A 25,827-nucleotide genomic window follows, 5' to 3' on the forward strand; every position below is an offset into this window, starting at 1 on the left:
GAGGAAGCAAGCGTGGAGCGAGCGGAGCGCGCCCAGCCCCGCCCGCCCTTCCGCTCGCCGGAGCAGCCGGAGCAGCCGGAGCAGCCCGGGCCCCCAGCCGCCGCCGCCGCCGCCGCCAGCCCGCCCGCCCGCCGGACAAAGCCCGAGAGCCCGCGCCCAGAGCCATGTCCTCGTCCGCCGGCAGCGGCCACCAGCCCAGCCAGAGCCGCGCCATCCCCACGCGCACCGTGCCCATCAGCGACGCCGCGCAGCTACCTCATGACTATTGCACCACGCCCGGGGGGACGCTCTTCTCCACCACGCCGGGAGGTGAGCGCCCGCAGCCCGTCTCCTCCGCCGCGGGCCTCGGACTCAGGGCGTGCCCGAGCCGCGCCGCCGCCCCCGCGCCCCCCAGCTCCGCCGGAGCCCGGGGACCCTGCTGTCGGGAGCCCTCACTTCGCGCGTCCCCCTCGGCTGCATGCCCCTCGGCTCAGCAGCGCGCCGCTCTGGGAACGTGGCTCTCCCGTCGCTGGGGCGGAGGAAAAAAAAAAAAAGCCCTTGTTCCCGCTTCGTGGCAGCCTTCCGCGCTCGACCCACTTTTCTCCCCCCTCTCTGCCTCCTCCTGGGCAAATTCGTCTGCACTCGGCGTTGCTCTCACTCCTGCATCGCCTGCTGCCTCTTGCACGTCGTGCATTTGTGCACGTTGATGCCCGGTTCCGGAGCTCTCTCCCGGGCCTTTTTAGAAAGGAAGCAAAGTAATTCGCTCCTGGGACCGTGCGAGGACTTGTTTTGCCGCTTTTAGAACGGCCGGAGGAGGCTGGAATGCAGAGTTCGGATGCCTCGCCCAGCATTATCCTGCTTTGACAGCATTGTTTACTTGCTGGATGAGGCTGCCCCACGAGTGGAGTTGGGGGGGGAGTCCCCAGGCACAGGCTAGGGGGAGAGAATTAGATAATACTCAAGTAATAGCCCCCGGGGAAGACGGGGGGAGGGTAGTGCAGCGCTGGCAGCCCTGAGGATCGGATTTTGACGATGAGGCTTTTGGGGATAGATGTGGAGGGGGCATTATGGAGAAGGGCACCCGAATCGGTAGGATGGATCCATCCCGGGGAAGGGGCAGCGCAGTTCCCCGAGCATTGCTTTTCCGAGTATGACCTGGAACTGTTTACAAGGAAGAACACTGGGGGAGAGGTGAACCACGTTGAATCGGTCACGAGACCAGGGAGCTCAAAGGTTGTCTGTCCCTGGCTGGGCGGTTCTCCAGAGCGAGGACGCGGGAGGGCGATCTTGCAGGATCTTATTGAAAGGGGACCGCGCTTCATTTTAACTAAGGAACTTTGCCTTGGTTCGGCGATGGGGCGGCCTCTTTCTAGGGGGTTGAACTTTGCTGGCAGCCCTTGCCCTGGGAGATTGCTAGTTTCATTGCTGTGGGCTGGCCGCCCCAGTTGTGGACTACAACCAATCCGGTGCAGTCAGGCCGGGTGATCCTTGCATTGGTTGCACAATAGCAAAGACCCACAGAGTAGGGAGACCTTCTTGCCAACAAAGGATAAAAATCTAGGAGAGAGCTCCATAGGGGAATCCATCCAGGCCAGTCTAGGGGAGCGGTAGCTGCCTTGGAAGACTTCAAAATGACCCAAGCAGGAGGAAACCATCAGTATTTTTGGAGAGCTGGGCTTAAGAGAGGCTGTAACTTTGCAGGACAATGGGATGGTGACGCCTGAGGCAGCTTGCTTCACTGGAGAACCCTCCCTCCTGACCTTGTCTGTTCAAGGCCAGCCCCGGAGCATGCCGTGGGTGATCTTGCTTTTTGATCATGAAAGATTTTGGCAGACCGGTATCTGCTCCAGATCAGGTTGTCCTGAACTTTGGACCGACAGCTTTTAAGAAATGGATATTCTTTCCCAAGGCGATAGAAAGGGGTTTATAACTTGCAGAAGTCTTTGTGGTACTGGTCAGTAAATGCCCGTACTCCCAGCATTTGAGAACATATGTCCCAGTAACAACTGCACTCAGCTATTATTTATGTGGGGGAGGGAATCAAGCTTTCAGCTCTTTATTAGTCCTTGTTTTCCCCTGATGGAAGAGCCCCAGAGGGGTTACCTTTTGGACATATTTCTAACAGCCAAGCTACGTTGCTTTTAGGATAAGGGCATAGTCTTTAAGGATTGCTTTAAAGATAGAAGCCTGTCTCATAGTCTGGATTAGTTCCTAAAATGCTTGGAAAGATTTTGCCAGAAATACTGATTCATTTACCCTTCCTTCCAACTTACAGTCACTGCTGCTTTCTCAAATACCACTTAACCTGTCTCCAGATATTTTTTGTATACAGCTCTTTGTTTCAGATTTAAATACTTGTCATCTTAGCTCATCGATTATATTGAACTCGTATTTATTGGTAGAATAGGTTGTAGTCTTTGGATTTTTAGCACAAAGACTTACATAATGTGTTTATGGGATATTGCACTGTTGGGATTGGATTTAATCACTGTTAACTCTGCTGTTTAGATGCTCAATACTTTACTGATATAATTTTCCCCCTTTGGAAATTTTCCCCTCTGATGGTTTGTTCATCTCTCTCGTTATATTCCCCTCTCTCTCTCTCTCTCTCTCTCACACACACACACACACACACACACACACACACACACACCATGTAATTGAGCCAGGGTAAGATAGTTTGTTATTTGGTCACCTCCAGGCACCTGAGTAATATGGTTAGGTATTTTAAATGAGTTCTGTGGGCCTAGCTCATTGCTTTGCGCAAAAGGGAACCACAGACAAAAGTAGGAAATGGAATCTTTGCTCTCAGTGGTCTTAAAATCCTAAAGGGGGTTGGGGACTGATAAAGATTTTTCTGGAATAAAAAAATGTATAGAATCCAGTGCTAAGATACATTTCAGGTGTGAAATCATTTAGAAAAATGATAGTAAGTTTGGACTGGAAATCTATTTAGTGGAAAGGAAGGGGATTAGCATGACCTGTCTTAAACTTCTGGAAACCTTCTGGAGTGTCATACACGTGTTGCAGCATTCCAGAATAGCAGTTGATGTGCTGAATGCTCTGAATGATCAGACTGGGCAGGGACATTCACAACATAGTGAACTTATGATTTCTTCTCCTTTGAGAGTCTTTTTCTTCATTGGGGATCAGAGGTTACAGCTTACCCCTTGGGAAAGATTTCTCAAAATTGCCTTCTCGTGGTTTAGGAAATGAGAGGTGGGTGGAAACACTCTCTGACCTTTGGATTTCTCAAATTGCTAGAAGAGTCCCTGTTCTCATTGTTAAGGAGGAGGAAATTTTTATTGAGTAAAATTCAAGGCAAAAAAATAATGCCCTTGGATTTTGTTTTGTTTTATCTGTCTTTGGAGGAGTGAGGATGATACTTGGTTCTTTGAGAAGCTACATCTATCCTCAGTGGAAGGGAAAGTGACTGTAGTTGTCTTCACTTTTATAACACTGGTTAGCTGGAAGGAACCTAAAGCTTTCGTAAGTTCTGAACTTTCTCTTTTTGGGAGTGTTGTGCTCTGAGAAATGAGCAGAAACATAGAGAACTCTTTCAGCCTTTCTGCCTTTCTTTTCCTGCATAACATCCTCATCAGCTGTGGAAAAGTGCTGTTGCCATAACAAGAGCACCAGAGGGGAACTAACTGACGGTCTAAAATTGTACTGCTGTGCTTCCTCTCTGCCAGCTGGAGTATTCCTCTGATTGGTTCATTGGGTCAGAATTACCTGAAGGCCATTGGAAGGGTCTGGAATTAAAGGAGAAGGTAGGAAGAAGGGAAAATAATCCACTTGGAGTGAGCTACAATAATAGCATTTGCAGGAAGTTCTAAGTTTTAATCTGGTTCCTTTCTTGGGAGACAAGTAGAGCTCTATGTAGATAATGGGGAAAGAAGGTCAGTTTCTGATTGTCGTGAAATTTCTAACTCCATAACCTTGGGTTGAGTTTATTCTAGGCCAAAAACTTCTGAACCAACAAATGTACATATTTGGCTCTCCAGCTTCAGTTATTAACCAACGAACTTCATTATGACGTGAGAAGTGAGAAGTCCATGAAAAACATAATGAAGGGTGTTCAGTCCCTGTACCTAGTGTTCGAGGAAGAAGGCATTTATTTATCTCAGAGTAACCCAAGTTATTCACATGTTTGTCATTCTGTGGGCGATTCAGCTGTGGTCTCATAGTCATCAGCTGCCAAAGTATCTATTAAAGAAGATGTACTCTAGTTTTTGTATTGGGTGCATTTTTTGCTCACAAAAGATTGAATTCTGAGCCTGGGGGAGGCAGCAGTCTGTGTCCTCAAGGCATACAGCAATGCATTATATGGAAGGGCACACCTCTGCCTGTCCTGAGTTAGATGCAGTCTGACCAGGGAGGAATGGTTCTTACGAGTCAATAGTGTTGCGTGTATGAAGGCCATGTGCACAGCTCCTTCAGCTTGTGGTGGCTTGTTGTGGACAATAGGAAGAGGGAAAAGTGATCAGTCTGAAAACCAGCACCTGCAGGGTTACTCAGGAAAGATGACTGATTCTTAACGACAGTTTCATAAGAGGGGTCTTGCAAAGGGGTACCTGGATGGCTTAGTAGGTAGAGCATGCGACTGTTATTTTTTTTTTTAAAGATTATATTTATTCATGAGAGAGAGAGAGAGGCAGAGGCAGAGACACAGGCAGAGGGAGAAGCAGGCTCCATGCAGGGAGCCTGACTTGGGACTCGATCCCGAGACTCCAGGATCACACCCTGGGCAGAAGGCAGGCGCCAAACTGCTGAGCCACCCAGGGATCCTACATGTGACTGTTAATATAAGGGTCGTGAGTTCAAGCCCCGTGTGGGGCATGGAGCCTACTTAATATGGGAGGGGGGGAGCAGTCTTGCATGGGTTGGCTGCACCGTAGGCTTGATTATGTGTGCGTAAAAATATGCAGATCAGATAAAGTACAGTTAATGTGGAGTAAGCCAGTTGTTCATTGGGTTAGAGAAGACAGCCTGAGCAGACTGGTTTGTTGGTGTGCGGCAGAACTTTTTCTTGGCTTCCAAGTCTTTTGATGAGTAAGGGAATATTTAAAAGATTTTTGCTACTGTATAACAGAACAAAAATCCATTGAGAATTGTAGTCATTCGACTTATGGAATAGGTAAGGCCTAGACTTTCATGTTCAATTTGTTCATGGTGGAACTTCATTTTGTGAAGGCCCCTGAGAACCTGTGTTTTAAATGACAGCAGCTGTCTGTCCCATGGGCGCCTAGTTTTTAAAGGTCCCCTGCACCTGTTCTTAGGCCAAAGCTCAGAAATCCCTGAGCGTTTACATCTAAGTAAATAATCTTTCAGATCTTCAGGACGCATGCCCTGACAAACAGAAGCTGTTCAGTTCATTGAGTGGTTTGAGAAAGTAAAAAACCTTAGTAAGCAAGGACAAATGAACAGGAGAAGGCAATTCAGTTCATGTAGATTCCATGGGACTTCTGATAGACGAGAGCCTGTCACCTGTAAATAGTGATAGTTTTGTCTTCCTGGTCTATCTGGGTGCCTTTTATTTTTTTCGTGCCCAATTGCTCTGGCTAGAACTTTCAGTACAGTGCTGAACAGAAGTGGCAAGATAGTGCAAACAGATACCTTTCACTTGTTTTCAGCGTTAGAAAACATCTTTCACCATTTGGTAAGATGTTAGCTGTAGGTTTTTCATAGATACCCTTTATCTGATTGAGGAAATTCCCTTTTATTCCTGGTCTGTTGGGTGTTTCTGTCATGAAAGAGGGGGTTGGATTTTGTCAAATGCATTTTTTTTTTTTTTTCACTTACTGAGTTGATTGTATGTATTGTATTTTTGTTTTTTATCTTGTGGACATGACATATTATGTCAATTGATTTTTTTTTTTTAAGATTTATTTATTTATTCATGAGAGACACAGAGAGAAAGGCAGAGACACAGGCAGAGGGAGAAGCAGGCTTCTCTCAGGGAGCCTGATGTGGGACTCCATCCTGGATGCCGAGATCATGCCCTGAGCCACAGGCAGGTGCCCAACCGCTGAGCCACCCAGGTGTCCCGGTCAATTGATTTTTGACTGGTGAACCAGCCTCGTATTCTTGGGATAAATCCCACTTAGTCATGGTATATAATCCTTTTTATATGTTGCTAAATTTGTTGTGCCACTATTTGGTTGAGGGTTTTTGCATCTCTATTCATAAGGCGTATTAGTCTGTTTTTTCTTGTGGTGTCTTTGGTTTTAGAACCAAGATAATACTGGCCTCATTCAATTCTAATTATTTTAGAAATGGCCTGCTGAATTTAGAGCAGAAATGCTATTTATTGGTGAAGGTAGACCATTGCTCTAGTGTTAGACACTTTTCAGAAAGTGTGAGAGGCTTGTGATTCTTCATTTCAGGGTGTCATAATGAATCATTTGGGCCTCAGAGGAGCCCATGTCACCACCAGAGACTATTTATATTAGAGTCAGGCTGTTTTTAGGTTGAAATGAAACTATTCTCTGGGCAGGTAAGTTCCTAAAATCATGACTAGGCAGCAGATGAAAACAGTGACCTGGACCAGGGATCTCCAATAGACTCTTGCCTCTCACAGACTTTGTTGGTAGACTTCAAGCTCCTTACTTGAAAGTAAGTGAAAAGTGGAAGATGTTAGTAGATAGGCATCATTTTTATTTTTTAAAATAAGTGTCCACAAGCAGTGAACTTTGGAAGAAAGCATACAGTTGGAATGAAAGCCAGGTTTGAATCTGAATGTTTTCTCCATACCAATAGCAGTGATTAATTACTAGTATTACAGACAGAGGCTGAACCACATCTGTGAAATCTATTCCAAAGAATTGATCCAGGACACAGCTAGCAACCTGGCAGATCCAATCAACATTTTCCTGGAATCAGAGCGAGACATTTTTGTAGAGATTTATTTCAAGATGAATGTTCAAGCCCAAACAGAAGTATGTGTATTTGAGGGGCTCCTGGGTAGCGCAGTCTGTTAAGCATCTGCCTTCAGCTCAGGTCATGATCTCAGGGTCCTGGGATTGAGCCCTGCCTGGGGCTCCCTGCAGGGAGTCTGCTACTCCCTCTCCCTCTGTTTTACTCCTTGCACAAACACATGTGCACTTGCGTTCTCTCACTCAAATAAATAAATTCTTAAAAAAAAAAAAGTACATTTGATATGCTTTATTTTGACCCAGATTTTCCGATGGTCAAGCCTAGACAGACTTAAAAACTTTTGACATTTATTTAAGATTAGTTGTGGTTTGTATACCATTTTGTTCCTGATGCTAGCTAAAAAGATCTTTTCAAATCATGTTACAGCCGAGACTCAAGAGAACCAAATTTGCTTAGTGTACCTAGCTTATTTGTATTGGTCTCCTGATTCCTGGGTCACTATGTGTCTTTTCACAAATACTTTTAACTTCTCTAGATATTAGTTTCTTCAAGTCTAAAATGACAGGCTTTTGCCAGATGTTCTTTAAGCCTGTTCTAAACACTAGACCTTCAGAATAGAAACACGGTCATTATCCATTCCCTTTCAGCCTAGGCGTGTGTTCTTTGATGGCAGTGTCCTAAGTGACTGGGCCAGAAGCCATCCTTTGACAATATCTTGGAAATCTGCTCCCAGTTATTGAGACTTGGAGTTAAACAAAGAACAGTAGGATTGGCTTTTCACAAACCTTAGACGTCTCCCATTTGCCATAGTACTTTAGTCACTAAGTTATAAGCTCCCCAGGTTCCAGTTTTACCTTCAGTTGATGTAAAAAAGTTGTCCCTCTCTTGATTTTATTAGCACTTTAGGGATTTTGATGTGTGCACAAACTGAATGTGGTCTGGCCACCATCAACCTCCCCAGAGGATGCTGGCTTGGGCAGCTTTTAGTTTCCTCTGGTTTATATAGCATAGAGCTTTATTGGAGTCTGTCTTTTCATCCAGAGTCTCCATAAAGAACAGATGTTTAAACAGACTTTTTTTTTTTTAAGTGGCAGTGTGCCAAGCCCCCGGATATATACCATAGTTACCAGTCATGGCTTCCCCTAGTGTCTGGTCTGGTGTGCATCTGACCCAGTTCTGGCTAAATGAGATGAGGGGCAAGTCGCTAAAGGTTTGCTGAGAAAGATTTTCTCTTGGTTGGAGAGAATGCCCTGAGGTAAGCCCTGTTTGACTCCACATTCTCCCTTCCTCTTTGAACACTGTTGTATGGGGATATTAGGTCCCTCTTAGCCTTTGGAGGATTTGTCACCAGCTTATTCAAGCTGTGCGATTTAGGCAAGTTACTTGATGTTTCTTGTTCCAAGCTGTCATTTGGCATGAGTGTGTGCTTTATTCTAATACGGGAAGCAGCTGTAGTTAAACAACTTTCTGCTGGGGACCCTATGAAAGTACAGTAATGACTACCCTCTTCAGTTAACCACATTACAGTGGGCTTTCTTTCTGTAGGTGGTTTAATTTGAGGTTAATACAATTTCTTGAATGTATATAGCTTAATTCCTGGGTTAATTATTTAACTAAGCCACTTGGTCTTAAAAGAGACCCTTAGGCTTGAATGACCTTGTTTATGTACCTAACCATCTTGGCAAGTGTAATTTTGAGCCTCTTTTATTGGTTTTGTTCCTTGCCATTTGAAAATCACTAGTTTTTAGATCAAAGGGTAGATGCTTTTCTCCCCCTTCTTTCTATTCTCCACCAAAAGAACTCTTACTCCCCTGTTTTCCTGGTAATGTCAGCATCTAAAAAGTACTGGATCGTGGTATTAGATTTATCTTAGTATCTCTGGTAATCAAGGGATAAAGAAAAATTTATAAATACCTACTGTTAAAAGATTTAAAACTTCATCTTTGTTCCTAAATCTAAACATGAAGACTGAGGTAATATATGCACATTTGAAAAATAATATGGAAAAAAAAAAACAAAACAGAAGCACCTGAAATGTAAAGTAAAATGCCGGTACATGACTGCTTTTAACAGTTTCAGTTTGTAGTGTTTTTATTGGTCACCACTATTGCTATATATGTATACCACAGTTTCTTGGTTTGTTAACTTTAGATGATAACCATTGATTCCCTGTTATGAAAGATGAGTAATCTGGAGCACTTCCATTACTCTCTCCCTGGTTTCCACTCCCTCTTTATTTACCAGTTTTTGTAAATTGTGTTACTGGTTCTGATTCTTCTGGTAGCTGCCTTTAAAATGGAAAATAATAGAGTCAAAACCTCTGTCTCAATCTGTCAATTTAGCTCTCTGCTGTATAAAATTATATAATACATCTTGTCTCTACTTCCCTGGTAGGTCAACTTTTCCATTATTTTTACAATATTAGGGCCTGTAACATTTACATACTCTCTTGTAGTTATTCTTTACTTTTATTATAGTTTGATCACAAACAGTGAAACCAGTATATAGCACATGTGATAGTTTGGTTCTTAACTTTTTAATATAAAACCAAGGGGCATGATTATTTTTATAGAAAAGGAAATGGAAAACTAACTCACTGAAAGGAAAAGCATCCATCATCAAGGTGAAATAGAAAAACTTTTTTTTCTTTTACAGTCCATCAGTTGATCAAAATCATGGTCCATTTTTAAAAAAGATTTTATTTATTTTTAGAGAGAGCACCTGGGGGAGGGGCTGAGAGAGACTCTCAGGGAGACTCCTTGCTGAGCATGGAGCCCCACCTGGGGCTTGATCTCACCACCCTGAGATCATGATCTGAGCCCAAATCAGAGTCAGATGCTTAACTGACTGAGCCACCCAGGCACCCCACGCCCCATTTTAATATGTTATATTCAAGGTTGGATTTCTTCTATGGTCTTTGTTTTCCTTCTTCGGGAATTGAGGATTAACTTCTAGTTACTTGTAGCTGTGTTGGTTGACATGAAATTGGCCTGACATAAATGTGTCAGGCAGTTTGGATGAAACGTGGATCACCAGGAAGTTCTTGCTTCAGAAAATAGATGTCTCTGTGTGCACATGTATAAGAGACCTTGAGGATTGTAGATTTCTTTAGTTTTTTGTCTTGGAATAAATATAATCTCATGGTAAACACAATATAGGACAAAGAAACAAAGGTTTTTTTTCTTGCCATTTTATTCATAGTTGAGTCTTAATGTTTTTCTTTGAATAGTTTTGATTTTTTGAATGGTCAGATGCCATAGATCCTTAGTCACTGACAGGCTGATTGCCCATTTTTGCCCTGTATCTGCTACAATGAAACTTTTTCCCTTGCATTGATCTAAAATTCAAACACCTAAAATACTATCCTTTTGTACTCCTATTTTTCTTGGCCATACTTGAGAACATTAATGGCATCACTTAAGACTCCAGCTCTTCAGGGTGTCTTGTCTTCTGAATTAATTTACTTTGTTTGCATTCAAAATCAAATGTGTTTTAGGGATCCACTAAAAGACTATTGAAACTAATTGAGTTTAGCAAGGTTGCAGGATACAAGATTGGTATACAAAAACCAATTGTAACTTCTATATACTTTCAGTGGACAATGCAAAAATAGAAACAATTCCATTTCTAATAACCTAAAAATAATAAAATATATAGGCATACATTTTTAAAAAAATATTTTATTTATTTATTCATGAGAGACACAGAGAGAGAGAGAGAGGCAGAGACACAGGCAGAGGAAGAAGCAGGCTCCATGCAGGGAACCCAATGTGGGACTCGATCCCGGGTCTCCAGGATCATGCCCTGGGCCAAAAGCAGGCACTAAACTGCTGAGCCACCCAGGGATCCCAAGGCATACATTTAATGAAAAGAATATAAAACTTACACTGTGGAAACTACAAAACATGGTTGAAAGAAATTGAAGAAAACCTAAATAAATGGAAAGATATTGCACATTCATGGATTGGAAAGTGAGAGTGTCAAGATGACTTTACTTTCCCAATTGATCTACACGTTCAACACAGTCCCATCAAAATCCCAGCTGGCTTCTTTGCATAAGTTGATAAGCTGATCCTAAAGTTAATAGGGAATTTTAAGAGACTTAAAATAGCCTAAACAATTCCAAAAAAGAAAGAAAAAGTTGGCAGACTTACATTTCAAAAATTATTACAAATAAAAACAGTACGGAACTGCCATAAGGATAAACATAGAACAGTGGTATAGAATTGAGAGTTCAGAAATAAACCCTCACAGTTGTGGCACTTGATCTTTTACAAGGATGCCAAGACAATTAAATGGGGGAAAAATAGTCTTTTCAACAAATGATACTGGTACAACTGGATATCTGCACACAAAAACTGAAGTTGGACCCCCTGGCTTGAAGACCTAAATTTAGGAGCTTAAAACTATAAAACCTTTAGGAAAAAAACATGGGCACAAATCTTTATAACCTTGGTTAGCAAATAGTTTCTTGTGTATGGCACCAAAAGCACAAGCAACGGGGCAGCCCGGGTGGCTCAGTGGTTTAGTGCCGCCTTCAGCCCAGGGCGTGATCCTGGAGACCTGGGATCAAGTCCCACATTCGGGCACCCTACATGGAGCCTGCTTTTCCCTCTGTCTATGTCTCTCTACTTCTCTCTCTCTCTCTCTCTTTTTTTTCTCTCTGTGTCTCTCATAAATAAATAAAATCTTAAAAAAAAAGCACAAACAACAAAAGAAAAAGACATAAATTGGACTTTATCAAAATTAAAAATTTTTGTGCTTCAAAGAATACCAACAAGAAAGTGAAAAAGCAACCCACAGAATAGGGGAAAATATTGCAAGTCATATATGAAGAAAGGGCTTGTATTAATAAATATAAAGAACTCAAAACTCAATAGTAAACAGCCCACTAAAAAATGGGCAAAGGATCTAAAAAGATATTTTCCCAAAAATGTCCATTGGAATGACCAATAAGCCTGAAAAGATGTTCAACACCATTTTCTGTCAGGGAAATGCAAATTAAATCACAATGAAATTTAAGAAATAAAACAAATGAGCAAAGGGGAAAAAAGGAGAGAGGCAAACCAAGAAACAAACTTTTAACTATAGAGAACAAACCAAAGGGGAGGTAGGTGGGTGGAGGGGTGAAATAGGTGATGGGGATTAAGAAGTACACCTGTTGTGATGAACACCAGGTGTTGTATGGAATTGTTGAATTTCACTATATTGTACACCAGAAACTTAATATTACACTATGTGTTAACTAACTGGAATTTAAATAAAAACTTAAAAAAAAATCAAACCACAATGAGATACCACTTTACACCCACAAGATAGCTATAATAAAAAACAGCAAGCGTTGGCTGCAATGTGTATACATTGGAACCCTCACACACTGCTGGTGGGAGTGGAAAATTGGTGCAGCCACCTTGGAAAACAGTCTGGTGTTTCCTCAAAAGATTAAACACAGAGTTACCATATGATCCAGCAATTCTTTGCTTACCCAAGAGAAATGAAAACATATGTCCACACAAAGACAGGTACATGAACTTTTATAGCAGCATTACTCAGAGTAGAAACACCCCACACATCCATCAACCGATTAATTGATAAAATGTGACATATACATGTAATGGAATATTGTTTGGCAATAAAAAGAAAAGTACTGGAGAAATGCTAAACATGAACGAACCTTGAAAATAGAGGCAAGTAAAGGAAGCAGTCAAAAGATCACGTATGATTCTGTTTATATGAGATGTCCAGAATAGGCAAATCTTTAGACAAAAAACAGTGGTTGCCTAGGGCTACAGGGGTTGGAGGACAACGGGAAGGGACTGCTCAATACAGATGGGTTATCTTTTGGATAGTTGTGGTGTTCTAAAGTTGATTGTGGTGATGTTTGCGCAGCTCTGTAAATTATATCTCAGTAAAGCTGTAAAAATATGTATTTTATCGTTTCTGCAGAGTCATAGAGGTTCTTCAGAGTTTCTCTTATACCTCACATATTTAAGTGGGCTCTCTACTGCTTATTTCCCAGTTGGTCCAATTACAGTTCTTTAATGCATATGCTATTGCTAATATATAATTTAGACATAGAAAGCTTGCTTTTATCCTGTGCTTTTTTTTTTTTTTTTTACCGTCTCATCCCCAGAGTTCCAAGCTTGACATCCTGCAGAAGAATAATCTTGTTCTGACTTGCAAGTTGAATGTTAGTTTAAGAACATCTGACAGTGAAACTTCACTCTTTTGAAACCTAGCCATGAACAAAAGTGGTGGTGACACAGCAAATATGCAAAGTCCATCCACTAAAGCTTCTTCCCTTGGTTCCTTGGAAAGCCATCAGGCCCCTTTCTCAGCCCGTCTGCTTTTATTTTACATAGTGTTCTAATAAGTGTATCAGTGATTTCGGAGTCCCTACAAGGTTAGGAGCATCGGGTTAGGATAAGTGAATTGTGCCCCATCTCCATCCCCAAGTTCCTAAATCGAAGCCCTAACCACCAATGTGTTGATATTTGCAGATGGGGCCTTGGGATGTAATTAGGTTTAGATGAGGGTGTGAGGCCCTCATGAGGGATTAGTACCCTTGTAAAAAAAAGAAAGAAAAAAAGAAAAAGGCACCAGGGAGCTTGCTCCCCCATCCTGCTGCATCCAAGGACATATTGAAAATGTGACTGTGTATACACGCTGAAGAGAGCTCTCAGCAGAAACAGACCACACTGTCATCTTGGTCTAGGACTTCTCAAGAACTGAGAAAATACATTCTGTTTAAGCCACCCTGTCTATGCTATTTTGTTGTAGCAGCCCAAGCTGAGTGAGACTTGGAAGAAAGGGGGGTTCTTAAGCCTAATAGTGAGGGAAGAAACTATGAATGAGGGAAGGGACAAGCGCAGGTTCTTTGAATTCTGTCCAGTAGAAGGAAAATGTAGAGCCTAGGCTCCAAGACTTTATCAGCCACAACAGTTTATAGAGTGATCTTTATAATAGTAGCCCCAGTTCGTCAAGAAAGGGTTGGATTGTTTTCTGTTTAAAATGGTAAAAAGTGGGACACCTGGGTGGCTCAGTGGTTGAGTGTCTGTCTGCCTTTGGCTCGGGTCGTGATCCTGGGGTCCAGGATTGAGTCCTGCACCAGGCTCCCTGCATGGAACCTGCTTCTCCTCCCTCTGCCTGTGTGTCTCTGCCTCTCTCTCTCTCTCTCTCTCTGTCTCTCGTGAATAAATAAATAAAATCTTTAAAAAAATAAAAATAAAGTAAAAAGTTTTAAGTCTGTACAAGAAAATTTTCCATCCAAAATAATTCACATTCTTCACTTTTTGGAAGTTGAACTAAGTTTTCTGCTGTCCAAAATGACACCTTCATCATAATTTCCAGACACTTTTTTAAAGTTGTCGCTCTAGTTCTTATTTTTCAAAGTAAAGAAGGCAAAGAAAATTTTGTACTCTCCTTGTCCTAAAATAATATTTGAGACAGGATGTAAGACTTGTGGCTTCTTTCAACTGGGAATGAAGGATTTCCAACTTTTCCAAGTGCCCTCCAGGGGCTGGAGGGAGGCACACACAACTGCTCTGCCAAGGTGAGGTTTATGGTGTGAGTCCTGTCACAGACAGGCTGTGGGCCTTTGCCTCTGTCACTCTACAAGTAAAAATAAGGAAGCTAATTCTAGCTCTAGAACCCAGAGACTTTGTCTGTGAAGTTCTCAGCCTTTACCTTTCTCGCCTAGGCGGAAAAATGAAAGAACTGGCACTTAAGTAATTAGAGCTGCTGCCCAGGTTTGTGCCACGCTGTCCTTCAGAGATTATCCTCCAGCATCCCCTTTTACTACCAGTAGTCTGCGAGGCCCCCCTGCTGCTCTGAAACGAACTTACATTACAGGACCTATCTACTCAGGTAATTACGAGAATTGCGTATTTCTGCTACATATGCAAAAATGAAGGGATGACTACTTTGTCAGATACATAAGTAAGTCCTTGGGCCTTGGTGAACTGGAAAACCAAGAAACAGAACCCATCTCTCCCCAATTCTGTAACACTCCCGAGGACCAGGAACAGCACCACCATCTCACGCTTCCCTCTGGGAGTGCAGTGCTCCAGGGCCAGCAAGGTGGCCTCTGGATGAAAATTGCCCTTCACTATGGTGTTGATGTGGAAGTGACAGTTACCTGCCCAGTCCTTTGGCTTCAGACAATGTGCCCCTGGTGTGGATGTCCCTGGGGACTGAGGCAGAGTAGAGAGAGGGCTACACTGGGAGTCTGGAGACCAGGGGCTCCTCTGTTCTGATTTTGCCCCTGCTTTGCTCTGTGAGCTCTATTCAGTTACTTTCTGGGTGTCTGCTTCATCTGTCAAGGTGACCCCGGTAACCCCTTCCCTTGTTCTCTCACTAATTCTTTGATATTTTGCCTGTTTTCAGATGGACTATTACTAGGCTTTTGGTAGAAGATTGAAATCAGGTTGTTTTTGTTTTTGTTTAAGATTTATTTTTAAGTAATCTCTACACCCCAGTGCAGGGCTCGCAGTCACAACCCCTAGACCCAAGAGTCACATGCTCCATCCCCTGAGCCAGCCAGACGGCCCTGAAGTTGGATTCTTCACTTTTTAATGAACAGGAGAATGGCCCGAGGAACTTAAAAATATAGATTTCCAGGTTCTAATCCCAGGGATTTTGATTCAGATAGGACATTTTAAAACAAGCTTTCCAGAGGATTCAGATGCAGATACCTGCAAGAAATACTGTTGTGATAGGTTCCAAATATGGCACAGCATTTTTCATAGTACTCTATCTTGGAGAGGCTGAGAGCCAGATACTTTATTTTCACCTCTTATAAATTGTAAATATGATTGTGTATGCAGTGTAGCTATAACAGAACTAGATAGTAAAGGGGAAAATTGATAACCTTTAGAGTTGGTTTGAAACCAAAGGGTTGTGTTTTGAGGATGCCCCCCTGAGAACATTTCTTCCATTTTGAGACACTGAGTCATTCTTTCCTGTGACAGGTTTTGTAGTATCGAGAGAAGAGTGTGTTTAGCACTTGATTCTGGTTGTAAAAGCAAGGATGGGGGCAGGGGCAGTTTGGAGGGTAGAGTCTCTTGGCCATTTTCTCACCTAGGAGTCACTAGTTTGACGCTTATTTTCCATCTAGTGAAAAAGAAATAACTTACTAGCATTTGCATGAAAGTGTCATGGTACCACTGCAGATAGGAATCCCAAGAAAACACTGAGTTTGTAATTCTACTTCCCAGCTATTTAGCAGAATATTGGTATCATCTCTTTAGATTAAATATTCATCTCCTTCCTTCTTCGGGAAGACTCCAGAATTTCCATTCCTCTTGCAGTAGACGCCTTGCTTTTTTCCACCTGCTTCCACTCATTTCAGGTAGATTTATTATCTGTTTTTATTTGTTTTTCCATTTCCCGGGATGTAGCTGTCACATGGTATTTGAGAAAATCTGCCTGAACCAGACTCATTATGACAGGAATATTTTCACTTGAGAATCCACAAGCATTGACCAGCAGATACTATCTACCTCTTTAAATGGGTAACTTTGTACACAATCTAGTTTTCATATAATACTATTTTTAACTTAGATGCCTGAATCTTTCCCTCCTCTGGTTTTAAGCTTAGTTTGGGCAAGATGCCTCCACCTGACCACTTTGCTTTGTTTGTAGGCAGGGGTGGCAAGTGTGTTGGGCAACCATTCCTTCTTCTCCCTCGTTCAGCAGACGTCACTGAATGGTGGCCACGTTCTGTATCACTGAGCCAGCTGTACTCTAGGTTCAATAGTAGAGCCCCAGGCATCAACTACATTAAGCCAACATCAAGCATCTTTAACTTGTCACTATATCTTATTTATAGTAATTCATAACTTTGGCCAGCCATGACAGAAGAAGTAGCAGGTTTTCTTAACTGTTCATCAAGTCCAATGCACTCTTTAGAAGGATTGTTGCAAGACACTCTGGTAGCACTTACGGTATGCAGATCTTTTCATAAAATAAAGAAGGGCTGCCCAGTCCAACTTCTCCCACAACTCTGTCGGGGAAGAATGTTGGTTGGTCTCTGTGCCTTTGGAAAGCCTTTAACTTAAAGGCAGCTGTCTGTTGGTGATTTTTTTCACTTGTTTATTTCTTCATTTAAAACTTTCTAAATGGTAGAACCAAAGTCATATAGAAAGAAGACACAGGCCCAGCATAAGCAAGTCACAATCTTTAGAGGAGAGGCAGATCGATAAATGGGTTCCTACAAGAGATGATGTGTATTGAGTCAGATGGGGGAAAGATTTTTTTTTTTTTTTAAATTTTTTCTGTAAAAGAAATGATGCTGGGATTGAGCCTTAAAGATGAGCGGAAGAGGAAAAGGCACTCCTCTGGCAAGGAGCCTGGTCCCAGGCAAGGAGGGTAGAACTTGTCCTTTTTGCTTGAACTGTGAACCCTCAGGTTAGGTGTAGATGGAATTTAAAATAAATTCTCAGGTAATATATGTTCATAGCCCCTTAATTGATTTCAGACTCTTCAATCCTGTTTTCCAGGAACCCGAATCATTTATGATCGGAAATTTCTGTTGGATCGTCGCAATTCTCCCATGGCTCAGACCCCGCCCTGCCATCTGCCCAATATCCCAGGGGTCACCAGCCCTGGCACCTTAATCGAAGACTCCAAAGTAGAAGTAAACAATTTGAACAACTTGAACAATCATGACAGGAAGCACGCAGTTGGTAAGAGAATGCTGGTTTGGGGGCCAAGTGGGTAGCCCTGGGAATTCAAATGGTCGATCACAGGTTGAAAAATTGATGCCTCGGTTATAACCAGCATTCATTTACATGTCTGTAAAGTTCCTGCCTCCCCCAGCTCCCATCACTAAGGTTTACTGAAATGTTCTGGAAATCCTAAGTTCTAAATCATAAGCGAATCTAATCCAGGCATGGCGGGAAATCCAGACTCAGGGCAAAGGAAGTCCTTAGATGAGTCCTTGAGCCAAGCCTCAGAGCCTGCTTAGCTTGGGCTGTCCTGGACTCAGAGCAACATACCGAAGAGGCCCCATTTCCACTGCCTCTTGGAAGTAGACCTGATTCTTACAAGAACAGTGTCCTTTCTGTGGTGCAGGGGGAAATGTGGTTTGTTTCCCCCATTCTCCAGGACTGCCTGTGATACCTACACACACACACTCACGGAGTAATGAGTCCACTCTGTCTCTGTGGAAGGAGGGAGGTGGAAATGGCCAGCTCCCGAGAGGTACGCCCTGAGTTGTACCCTGCGACCTCTGTGCTCAGGCCAACAGTCTGCCTCCTCAGATTCCAAATGAGCCTTTAATAGACAAAGTGTTGATTCAGAGCAGGGCCAAAGTTGAGAGCCTCCAGAAGAGTTTGCTGACGTGATAGATGGCAAGGAGCTCCCCCTGGGGCATCTGCAGACAGGGGCATGCTAGGCGAGTTTTCACCTGGATCTCTTCCCCCAGGTGCTACTCCTTGTGGGTTGTTTGGCTGCCATGCCATTCTCCACCCCCACCCCCCGCCCCCCCAGATTAAAAAGACCAGCCAAAGCAAACAAATAATTGTTTTAAGGCAGCAGAGAATGGGAAAGTTTGGATTATTTTTTGACCCTCATGCAGAGGAATGTTGGGGCTGCTTGGCTTTCTCTTTTTGTGCTAACCTTTGTCTTGATTCTTACTAGGGGATGATGCTCAGTTTGAGATGGACATCTGACTGCCCTGCAGGATCGCAGAAAAGCAGCAGCGCCAAGGCTGTGTGCACCGGATTGGGCCCATAGGATCAACATGAACAGACAAGGGGCAGTGCCAGCAGTCCCAATGCAGCCCCCATGTCTCCCTCTTCTTCCTTCCCTCTGGGTGCCAAATGATGCGAAGATGAACTTCATCTGACCATTTCCTCTCTGTTTCCTGTCCCCCTTCCCAGTCACACAGATTCGATCCCAAGTCCTTGACATATTTTTGTAGACATAAGCAGCCCACAGAGGGAAACAGTTACAACTCTGGCTTCCGTAGTCACTTTACATTTGGGAAAAAAACCTGTCCTCCCCGCTCCCACCCCTCATTTTTTTTTCAAATCCCCAATCGAATATCAGCCTGTCAACAATCGCCTGGCTGGGAAGTCTGGGGAAGCAATATTGAAGTTTTGGTGGGTTCAGCATTATCTGTGTTCTGACCCTCTACCTGCCTTCCCCATCCTTGCCCCCCACCTGTGGTTCAGAGCTGCAAGAGTCTGCGTGTTTGGGGTCTTCACAACCATCAGAGGGAAATGATAAATGAAAAGAGAGCCACTCTCCCTCTTACCTTGAGCTGTTTGTCCCTAGGGGCAGAACACAGTTTATAAAGCTCTGGTAGCATGTGACGCTCTTGTGAGGTCCCCTTCCCCCTCTTCCTCCGGCAGGAGTGTCTCCTGTCTTTGATCTTCTGGTTCAGCTTCCCAGTCCTTCACTTAGCACATCTGAGTGGGAAGGTCTGAGCCCTACCCCAGTGGGGAGGCCTCGGTAAGCAGCGGGGCTCTCCTCTTCTCCTTCCTCCCTGCTGGTGTCCTGTTGCTCGCCTGTGCCCTTGTATCTGAGCCACCAGGGTGATTCTGCTGCTCCCAGAACAGGCCAAGTGACAGGTGCTTTGGGGGAGGCCTGGTCATAATCTGCCAGTGACACTGGAGAGTGACCGTGGGAGTATGCGGAACCAGGTACTCAGTCTCAGTAGTCCTTGCCTTCTAGTCTCCTGAGCTTTGCCATGCTTGCTGTCTTCCTGCAGTTTCTTATATTTGGAATTTAAAAAGGTGACTTTCAGAATGCTCTTAAGAAAGAACAAAACTTTTCCTTTGTGGACCTGCTCAGGCTGCTGGGATAGATAGGCACGGGCTTGCAAGTGGGTTCCTCCCAGTTCTCTTGCCTTTCCCCCATCGGACTTGGGGTTGTCCCTCTTCCTCCCTCTCCCTCCCTCCCTCCCTCCCTCCCTCCCTCCCTCCTCTCTCTCTCTCTCTCTCTCTCTCTGCCAGGCCATTTTTCAAGTACACATCAAAGATACCTCAAGTGTTGGTATCTGATAATATCTCACTCCTCTTATCTGAGGAGTGATCTTTTATTTTTAAGATGACTACAGACCTATTTTTCGATATGTTTTCAATACGATTTTGAACAGCAACTTTTTGATTACACATCTTCCAGTGTTAGGGAGGTGAGAAACGTCCACAGGCGAGTCTGCTGTTCCATGTCACCATCCTTTGTCTCCGCCAGTCCCTGATGAGCTCTTTGCTTCTCCCTCTCGTTTGGGGTGTGCATGTTTGCAATTTGTAGTGGGTGGTTTGTAAAACTGGACCATTATGCCTTGCCGTGGGTTGTTCACGAGAAGCCTCGTTCTTCACCCCCCCTCGCTTTTTCATGTCCCCCGTACCCCCCCGCCACGCCCTCCCAGCTGTTGACTGGCACGATAATCCCGGGACAGTGACCCCCTCGTAGAAAGACTAACACCTCTGTCTCCTAGACCAGTAAAGTAGCCTCTGGTGTCCTGGGAATTTCTGGTTGCATTTGGTGCCCTGAACCCTCTCATTAAGAGATCACATCCCAGGGTGAGAGGAACAGGCCAATTGGCTTAAGAAAGAGAGCTGTTAGTTTTTCTTTTGAACTCTGAAAAGACCCTGTTTATGAACACATTTTAGAAGAGAGGAAGGCTGTCTGAGGAACTTTGTTCTGTTTTCTACTACAAAATGTGAATAGTTCAGAGAGTGAACCTTTTGTGATGGTTGATGTTTCTCAGGAATAAGCTGGCTCTCCAAAATTTGGGGGATGCTTTCAGACTAAAAAAATTAATCAGAGAAGCATTTTCTTGTCTTTTTGTAATGTATCCTTGTTCTGATTTTAATTAAACTCCGAATTTCGCTTTCCCTACTCTTGGAAAAACTTGAGTTGCACTGTCATTTGCATGAGAAACTTAATCAGCACCCCTCTGTCCCCTGGAAGCTTGATTCTTTGGGAATGAAGCTTCTTGTCCTTCATAGCTGGCTTTGGCATCCTGTGGAACCCAGCTCCAACTCCAGCAGGTCGAGCAGTGAGCAGAGGTTTGCCCCTTCTTGATCTTCATCGGTACACATGAAAACTTGGCCTCCTCGCTGAGCAGCGGGGGAGTGGATTTAAAACATGCCAGCTTGAGTAATATTGAGGTGCCCTTTTCCCCCTTTTCTGCCATCTTGGGGAATCTCTCCACATAGCTCCCTAATCGGAGGCCGTTTTTCTAGTATTTGTGGCGAGCGAGCGTCAGCTGCATGATAGAGCAGCGGCCTGATCCTTCAGCCTTTGCTGCAAGGACCTACTGACTGGTTGGTACTCTTCTGTCCTGGAGGCCACTGCTGAGAGATACTGTGACCTGCATGAATCTGCATTTTAAAGATGGTTTGAGAAGGCAACAGATTAACTTGTAATGGATGACACCTTTGTGCCATGCATCACAAAATGTTTTTTTTTCTTAGGGCGAGCCACATCCAGAAGAAAGTGATCTGTCCTGGCCTTCTCATGGGGAGGGAGAACCCTTAGGGGACAATTAGCATGAAATGGTTCATAAAATCTCAGTGATCATTTGCTCTTTTGATGAGGAAACCATGTTTCTGTACCTTTGAGGACAATCCATCTTAATGAGAAATGACCTTGTCCCTCCAAATTCCAGCAAGAGACATGCAATTGTCTTGGTACAAGTAAGTGTCTGTGCTACACTATGGTTTGCTGAGATCACCACTTCTTTGTATTGTTTAGCTAAATGTCCTCAAGATCATACTGCCGAGCAGCTGGCTTTTTGGTGCTGGGCTGTGAAGCCCAGAGTTTTATTCTTCCACCTGTATTGGTTCTCTATTGCTGTGTAGCAGATTACCCCCAAACTTTAAATCTTAAAAGAGCAAACCTCTGTCAGCTTCTGGAGGTTAGGAATTGGGAAACAGCTTAGCAGGATGGTTCTGGCACAGGGTTGCAGGAAGTTGTAGTCAAGATGTTGGCAGGGACTGCAGTCATCTGGGGCTGGAGAATCTACTGTGCTCTCATTTTTGTGGCTGTTGGCAGGATGCCTGGGTTCTGTCCATATGGGTCGCTCTGTAGAGCAGCACACGTGTCCTCACACCATAGCAGCTGGCTCCCCCCTGAGCAGGTGATCCCAGGGAGAGGGCAAGAAGGAATCTGCAGTGCCTTTCATTGCTGTCTGATAGCACACATCATCACCTCTTGTGTTCCTTAGAAGCAAGCTATGAAGCCTGGCCAACACACAAGGGGAGGGGAAGATACACACCACCTATGAATGGAACAGTATCAAAGAATTTGAGGATGTATCTTAAAATCACCTCACCCCCCCCCCCCAACAGAGGATAAAGTCCGCCCAACAGGGGTTAGCTTAAACTAGATAACACAAAGCGATATGTTGCTACTGTATCTCCAAACTGGATAGAAGACTGATACTCTTTCCCCAAAGCCACCTGCTAGTTTTGAGAGTGGTGACAAGAAATGACAATTCCCAAGAGAATAAAAAGAGCTATACATTTGCCTGGCTAGCAGCGGTGCAAGGATTCTTCATTGGGAGTCCTAGGCTTGATGTCTCTGAGACTCCTCCGTACCACATCTTTGCATCTCCCTTAGCCAGGAACTGATAAAGGGAATTCGATCCTTCTTACCGAGCCACTAAAACGGACTTAAATTGCAGTCAGAGTTGCTAAACTAAAGGAAGAAATGTGAATGAGATGTTGGGGTCCTGGGCTGAGTAAAAGCTTCACAGTTCAGATTCAGGATGAAGTAGGTGATAGCATCAGCATCTGGAAGCCAGGTCCCTATCAGAGTCGATGTTAGGACTTGGGCCCTGCAGCCACACCAGCTGAGACAGATTTGGATCGGGTCTCCCCCAAGAAGCCACTTCTCCGATGTGGTGGGGAACATCTGGGATTTAGAAAGGTCCGTGCTTGATTGCTCCTTTAAACCCACCGTGTATCTTGACTGCCCACCTCGTCTTGGGCTCTCTGGTGGAAATGTGTTCTTAAAGAGAAAGAAGCGGTCCTGGCTTCACCCTTGAGAGAAACAGGTGAGCCTAGTCCGTCGAACACATACTTAGTGAAAGTCTGCTGGGTGTCTGGCGCCCAGGCCCAACCACGTTTTAGAGACTTGAGACATCTACGAGATGCACATTCCTGTCTGGCTTTAAGCTCTGCCTCTTCCTGGCATCTTCTTTCTGGCCCTGCTTGGAGCATGAACTTGACTAGGAAGCATTGCTGCCGAGGCAGCCCTAAGAACAGGGGTACTTTCTCCACAAGTCAGGAGCCCATCTTCACAGCACTTTCACCTGCATTGTGTTTTTCCTTCTGATTTTGGGATGGAGTCAAAATAGATGGTCTTTCATTTTCTTTTGAGTGGGTTACCAGCTCTTTGGGACCATCCGACCTTTCCTTTTGGTACATCTACACGCGGCCTGTATGTGTGGGTTTCACCCCAGAACCCATTCTCCCCTTCTTGGGTATTCCATGGCATGTCAAGCATCATGGGGCCCTGAGCCCTTTGCATTCTCCTGCAGAGAGGCGGTCCGTTGCCTCTCCATCTGGGTCAGAATTTGCCCCCCTTGGCAGGTTTCTGGACTACAGGCATAGCAGCTGTTTATTAATCTGCGAAACCCAATCACTTGCCCACCCATGACATCTGGGACCCGGTAATCATTTGAAGAAGCATGGTTTCTTTGGGAGGGCAGTTTCTGTCTGGACTTTGGAAGGGGTGTGGTTAACCCTCCCCACCCCCGCCCCATTCCCGAGTCTTTACCTCTCAGCTCTTAATAAAGGATGAAATCAGATCTTGAGGCAACTGGGTCACAATTCTTTTTGAATTCTTATGCCCCAGGGGCATTTCCTGTTCTAGTAAGGATTTTCCAGTTTAGCACTGAGTTTTCCTTGAGGCTAGCTCAGGAATTTCTTAGGGAGACTCTTAAGGAGATGGACACAAACTTCTTTTTTCAAAGAATCATTCATGTCACCTTTCTCGCCCTCTGGAATTTAAATTTCTTTATCTGGGCTGGTCCTAGAAGTGAATACCTAGCCTAGCGGTGAAGCTAGATTTAAGAGGTTTCTTGAGTCCCTGTTCAGATGGTCTATGGTTTTTCTTAGCTTACCTTCTGCTGACACCCCCCCCCCCGCCCCCAGCAGACCACGGGGTATGGATGGCCAGTGGGAAATGTTGCCGAGGTGAAACGCAGTTCCTAGGGTATTTAAATTCTCACTCTGCCGCCTTTCTAAGAGTGGGGAGGCTGACAGATGCTGCAATGCTTGATAATCATTTGGCCACGCTGAAATTTCCAAAGGGAGCTCTTGCCGGTGCTTACTCCCTGAATTCCTGGACACTTCTGACTTAGAGTTCCATGAATCTAGCACAGAATATTCATTCTTGCCCCCAGTGTATCCCTTCCTCTACATCTTAACCTTTAAAAACAAAAAACCCAAGCCCAGGCCAAGGGTAGTTTTTACTTGAAACCAGGAGGGTGGGGGAGGAACACAAAATGAGGACGGGTTGTACTCCTAAGCCATCCTGCTCCTGGTGGCCATGTCCAAATCACTGAGTACTGTGAGCCAGTGCCTTTCCTTCCCCTGAAGATAGAGCACCCCCCTACCTCCCCCACCCCCCACTTCCCACTTGGGCATCCCAGGGGCAAGCCTCATTGGAGGCATCTTGGGGGAGCCCAGAGGACACTCGCATATCCAGGTGTCTACTTGAGCATCTTTAAAATATTTTGTATCTAAAACAAATGCCCTTCCCCGTCTTAGTGGCACCAGCGGCCCAGCTCCATCCACTCTGAATGGAAAGTAGAGACTGCCAGTACTTTCCTTGGTCTTCCCTTTGTCCTTTGATGTCATTGTCCTCTGCCCCCCCTCCCCCCACCGCCTCCCCCTCCATTTCACTGTCGTGGATGGATAGCAGAGGACACCATGCGGGCTTGAGGCCGTCCTATGTGAGTCCATGATCACTTCTGTTGGGGTTTTGTTGTTTTTGTAACTGTCCTAAACCAGCAGGTGTTTGGAAATTAGGGGGAAAATTAAATTCTCACCAATGGTTGCTGTTACAGTCAAATCAATAAAGATCTTGAGTATCAACTTGAGTTTTGATTTTTTTTTTTTTATTTCAAGTGAAACCCTGTTGATTTCACATGTGGAGGGTCTTGACCGGTGAGGGAGATGGGCAAAGATGGTCAGCCATTCCGTATGGCAGTTCTCAACATCCGCGGCACACTGGCTTTGTCTGGCCCCTACGTATGCAGTGGGTTTCTCTCCCTGCCCTCAGAAGCGTGGTGGTGAACAGGTGCATGTGGGGCCGCCTCACAGAAGCCCAGACAACAGTCTTGCCTTTTTCCAGAAGGGGGCTGCCTGCATTCCCAGGGGCACTTGTCAGAAATGCATCCCGCCCGAGGTCCTGAACTCCAGGAGCTGCGGGAGCATCCGACTGCTATTACGAATCCAGTGAGTCTCACGTATTAATACTGAGGACGAGAATCCTGTCCTGTTTGAGCTGCCAACAGGTCCACAGAGTAAAAGTGGACTTGAAACGTTTTCCTTACAAGGACAGCGTCGAGGTTTGGTTGTCTGGCTTCAGAGTGAGGCAGCCTTGAAGGCTGGCTGAGTGGCCACATTCCTTCCACCAGAGTTCTCTAGGGTAGCCTGGGATTAAGGACTACGCGTTCCCAGGTGGCTGTGAGGCTGGGCTCGGCTCACGGAAGGCGCTTAGCCCCGGGCCTGGCACGAAGAGTTCGAGAAAGGACTGGAGCACAGCCTGGCTGGCATGGCAGCCAGAGGTCGGCCGGTTGGGCCTCCTTTCCCTCGGGAGTGAGCAAGTTTGGGCGTGGAGTGGGCTTGCAGACCGCGGCCCCAGCCAGCCCTGGGACCTTTGGAAGGACTAAGGAATCTTTCCACTAGCACTTCATCGTCCTTTACTCTGCGCAGAGGCAGGTAGGATGTGGCAGGGCAGGGTATGGGGAGGCTGAGGATGGAGGCACAGGCCTCCCACCACCCGTGT

At 44.7% G+C, this 25,827-nt stretch overlaps 1 protein-coding gene across 1 annotated transcript; it reads left to right on the forward strand.

The window, feature by feature from the left end:
* Positions 1 to 98: 98 nt before the first annotated feature.
* On the forward strand, positions 99 to 24,916 carry EIF4EBP2 (eukaryotic translation initiation factor 4E binding protein 2). Its single transcript, XM_038534213.1, has 3 exons — positions 99 to 309; positions 17,355 to 17,540; positions 18,496 to 24,916. Exons 1-3 carry the CDS (start codon positions 165 to 167, stop codon positions 18,525 to 18,527), a joined length of 363 nt encoding a protein of 120 aa, XP_038390141.1. The 5' UTR covers positions 99 to 164; the 3' UTR covers positions 18,528 to 24,916.
* The last annotated feature ends 911 nt before the right edge of the window (positions 24,917 to 25,827 follow it).

Source organism: Canis lupus, chromosome 4 (genome assembly GCF_011100685.1).
Source record: "Canis lupus familiaris isolate Mischka breed German Shepherd chromosome 4, alternate assembly UU_Cfam_GSD_1.0, whole genome shotgun sequence".
NCBI lineage: Eukaryota > Metazoa > Chordata > Mammalia > Carnivora > Canidae > Canis > Canis lupus.

Bases quoted from the DNA above. Each gene is read 5' to 3' on its own strand.
- EIF4EBP2 (XM_038534213.1), top strand. From the start codon at position 165: ATGTCCTCGTCCGCCGGCAGCGGCCACCAGCCCAGCCAGAGCCGCGCC. The intron at 310-17,354 runs GTGAGCGCCCGC...CCTGTTTTCCAG, and splicing joins CTTCTCCACCACGCCGGGAG to GAACCCGAATCATTTATGAT. The intron at 17,541-18,495 runs GTAAGAGAATGC...GATTCTTACTAG, and splicing joins TGACAGGAAGCACGCAGTTG to GGGATGATGCTCAGTTTGAG.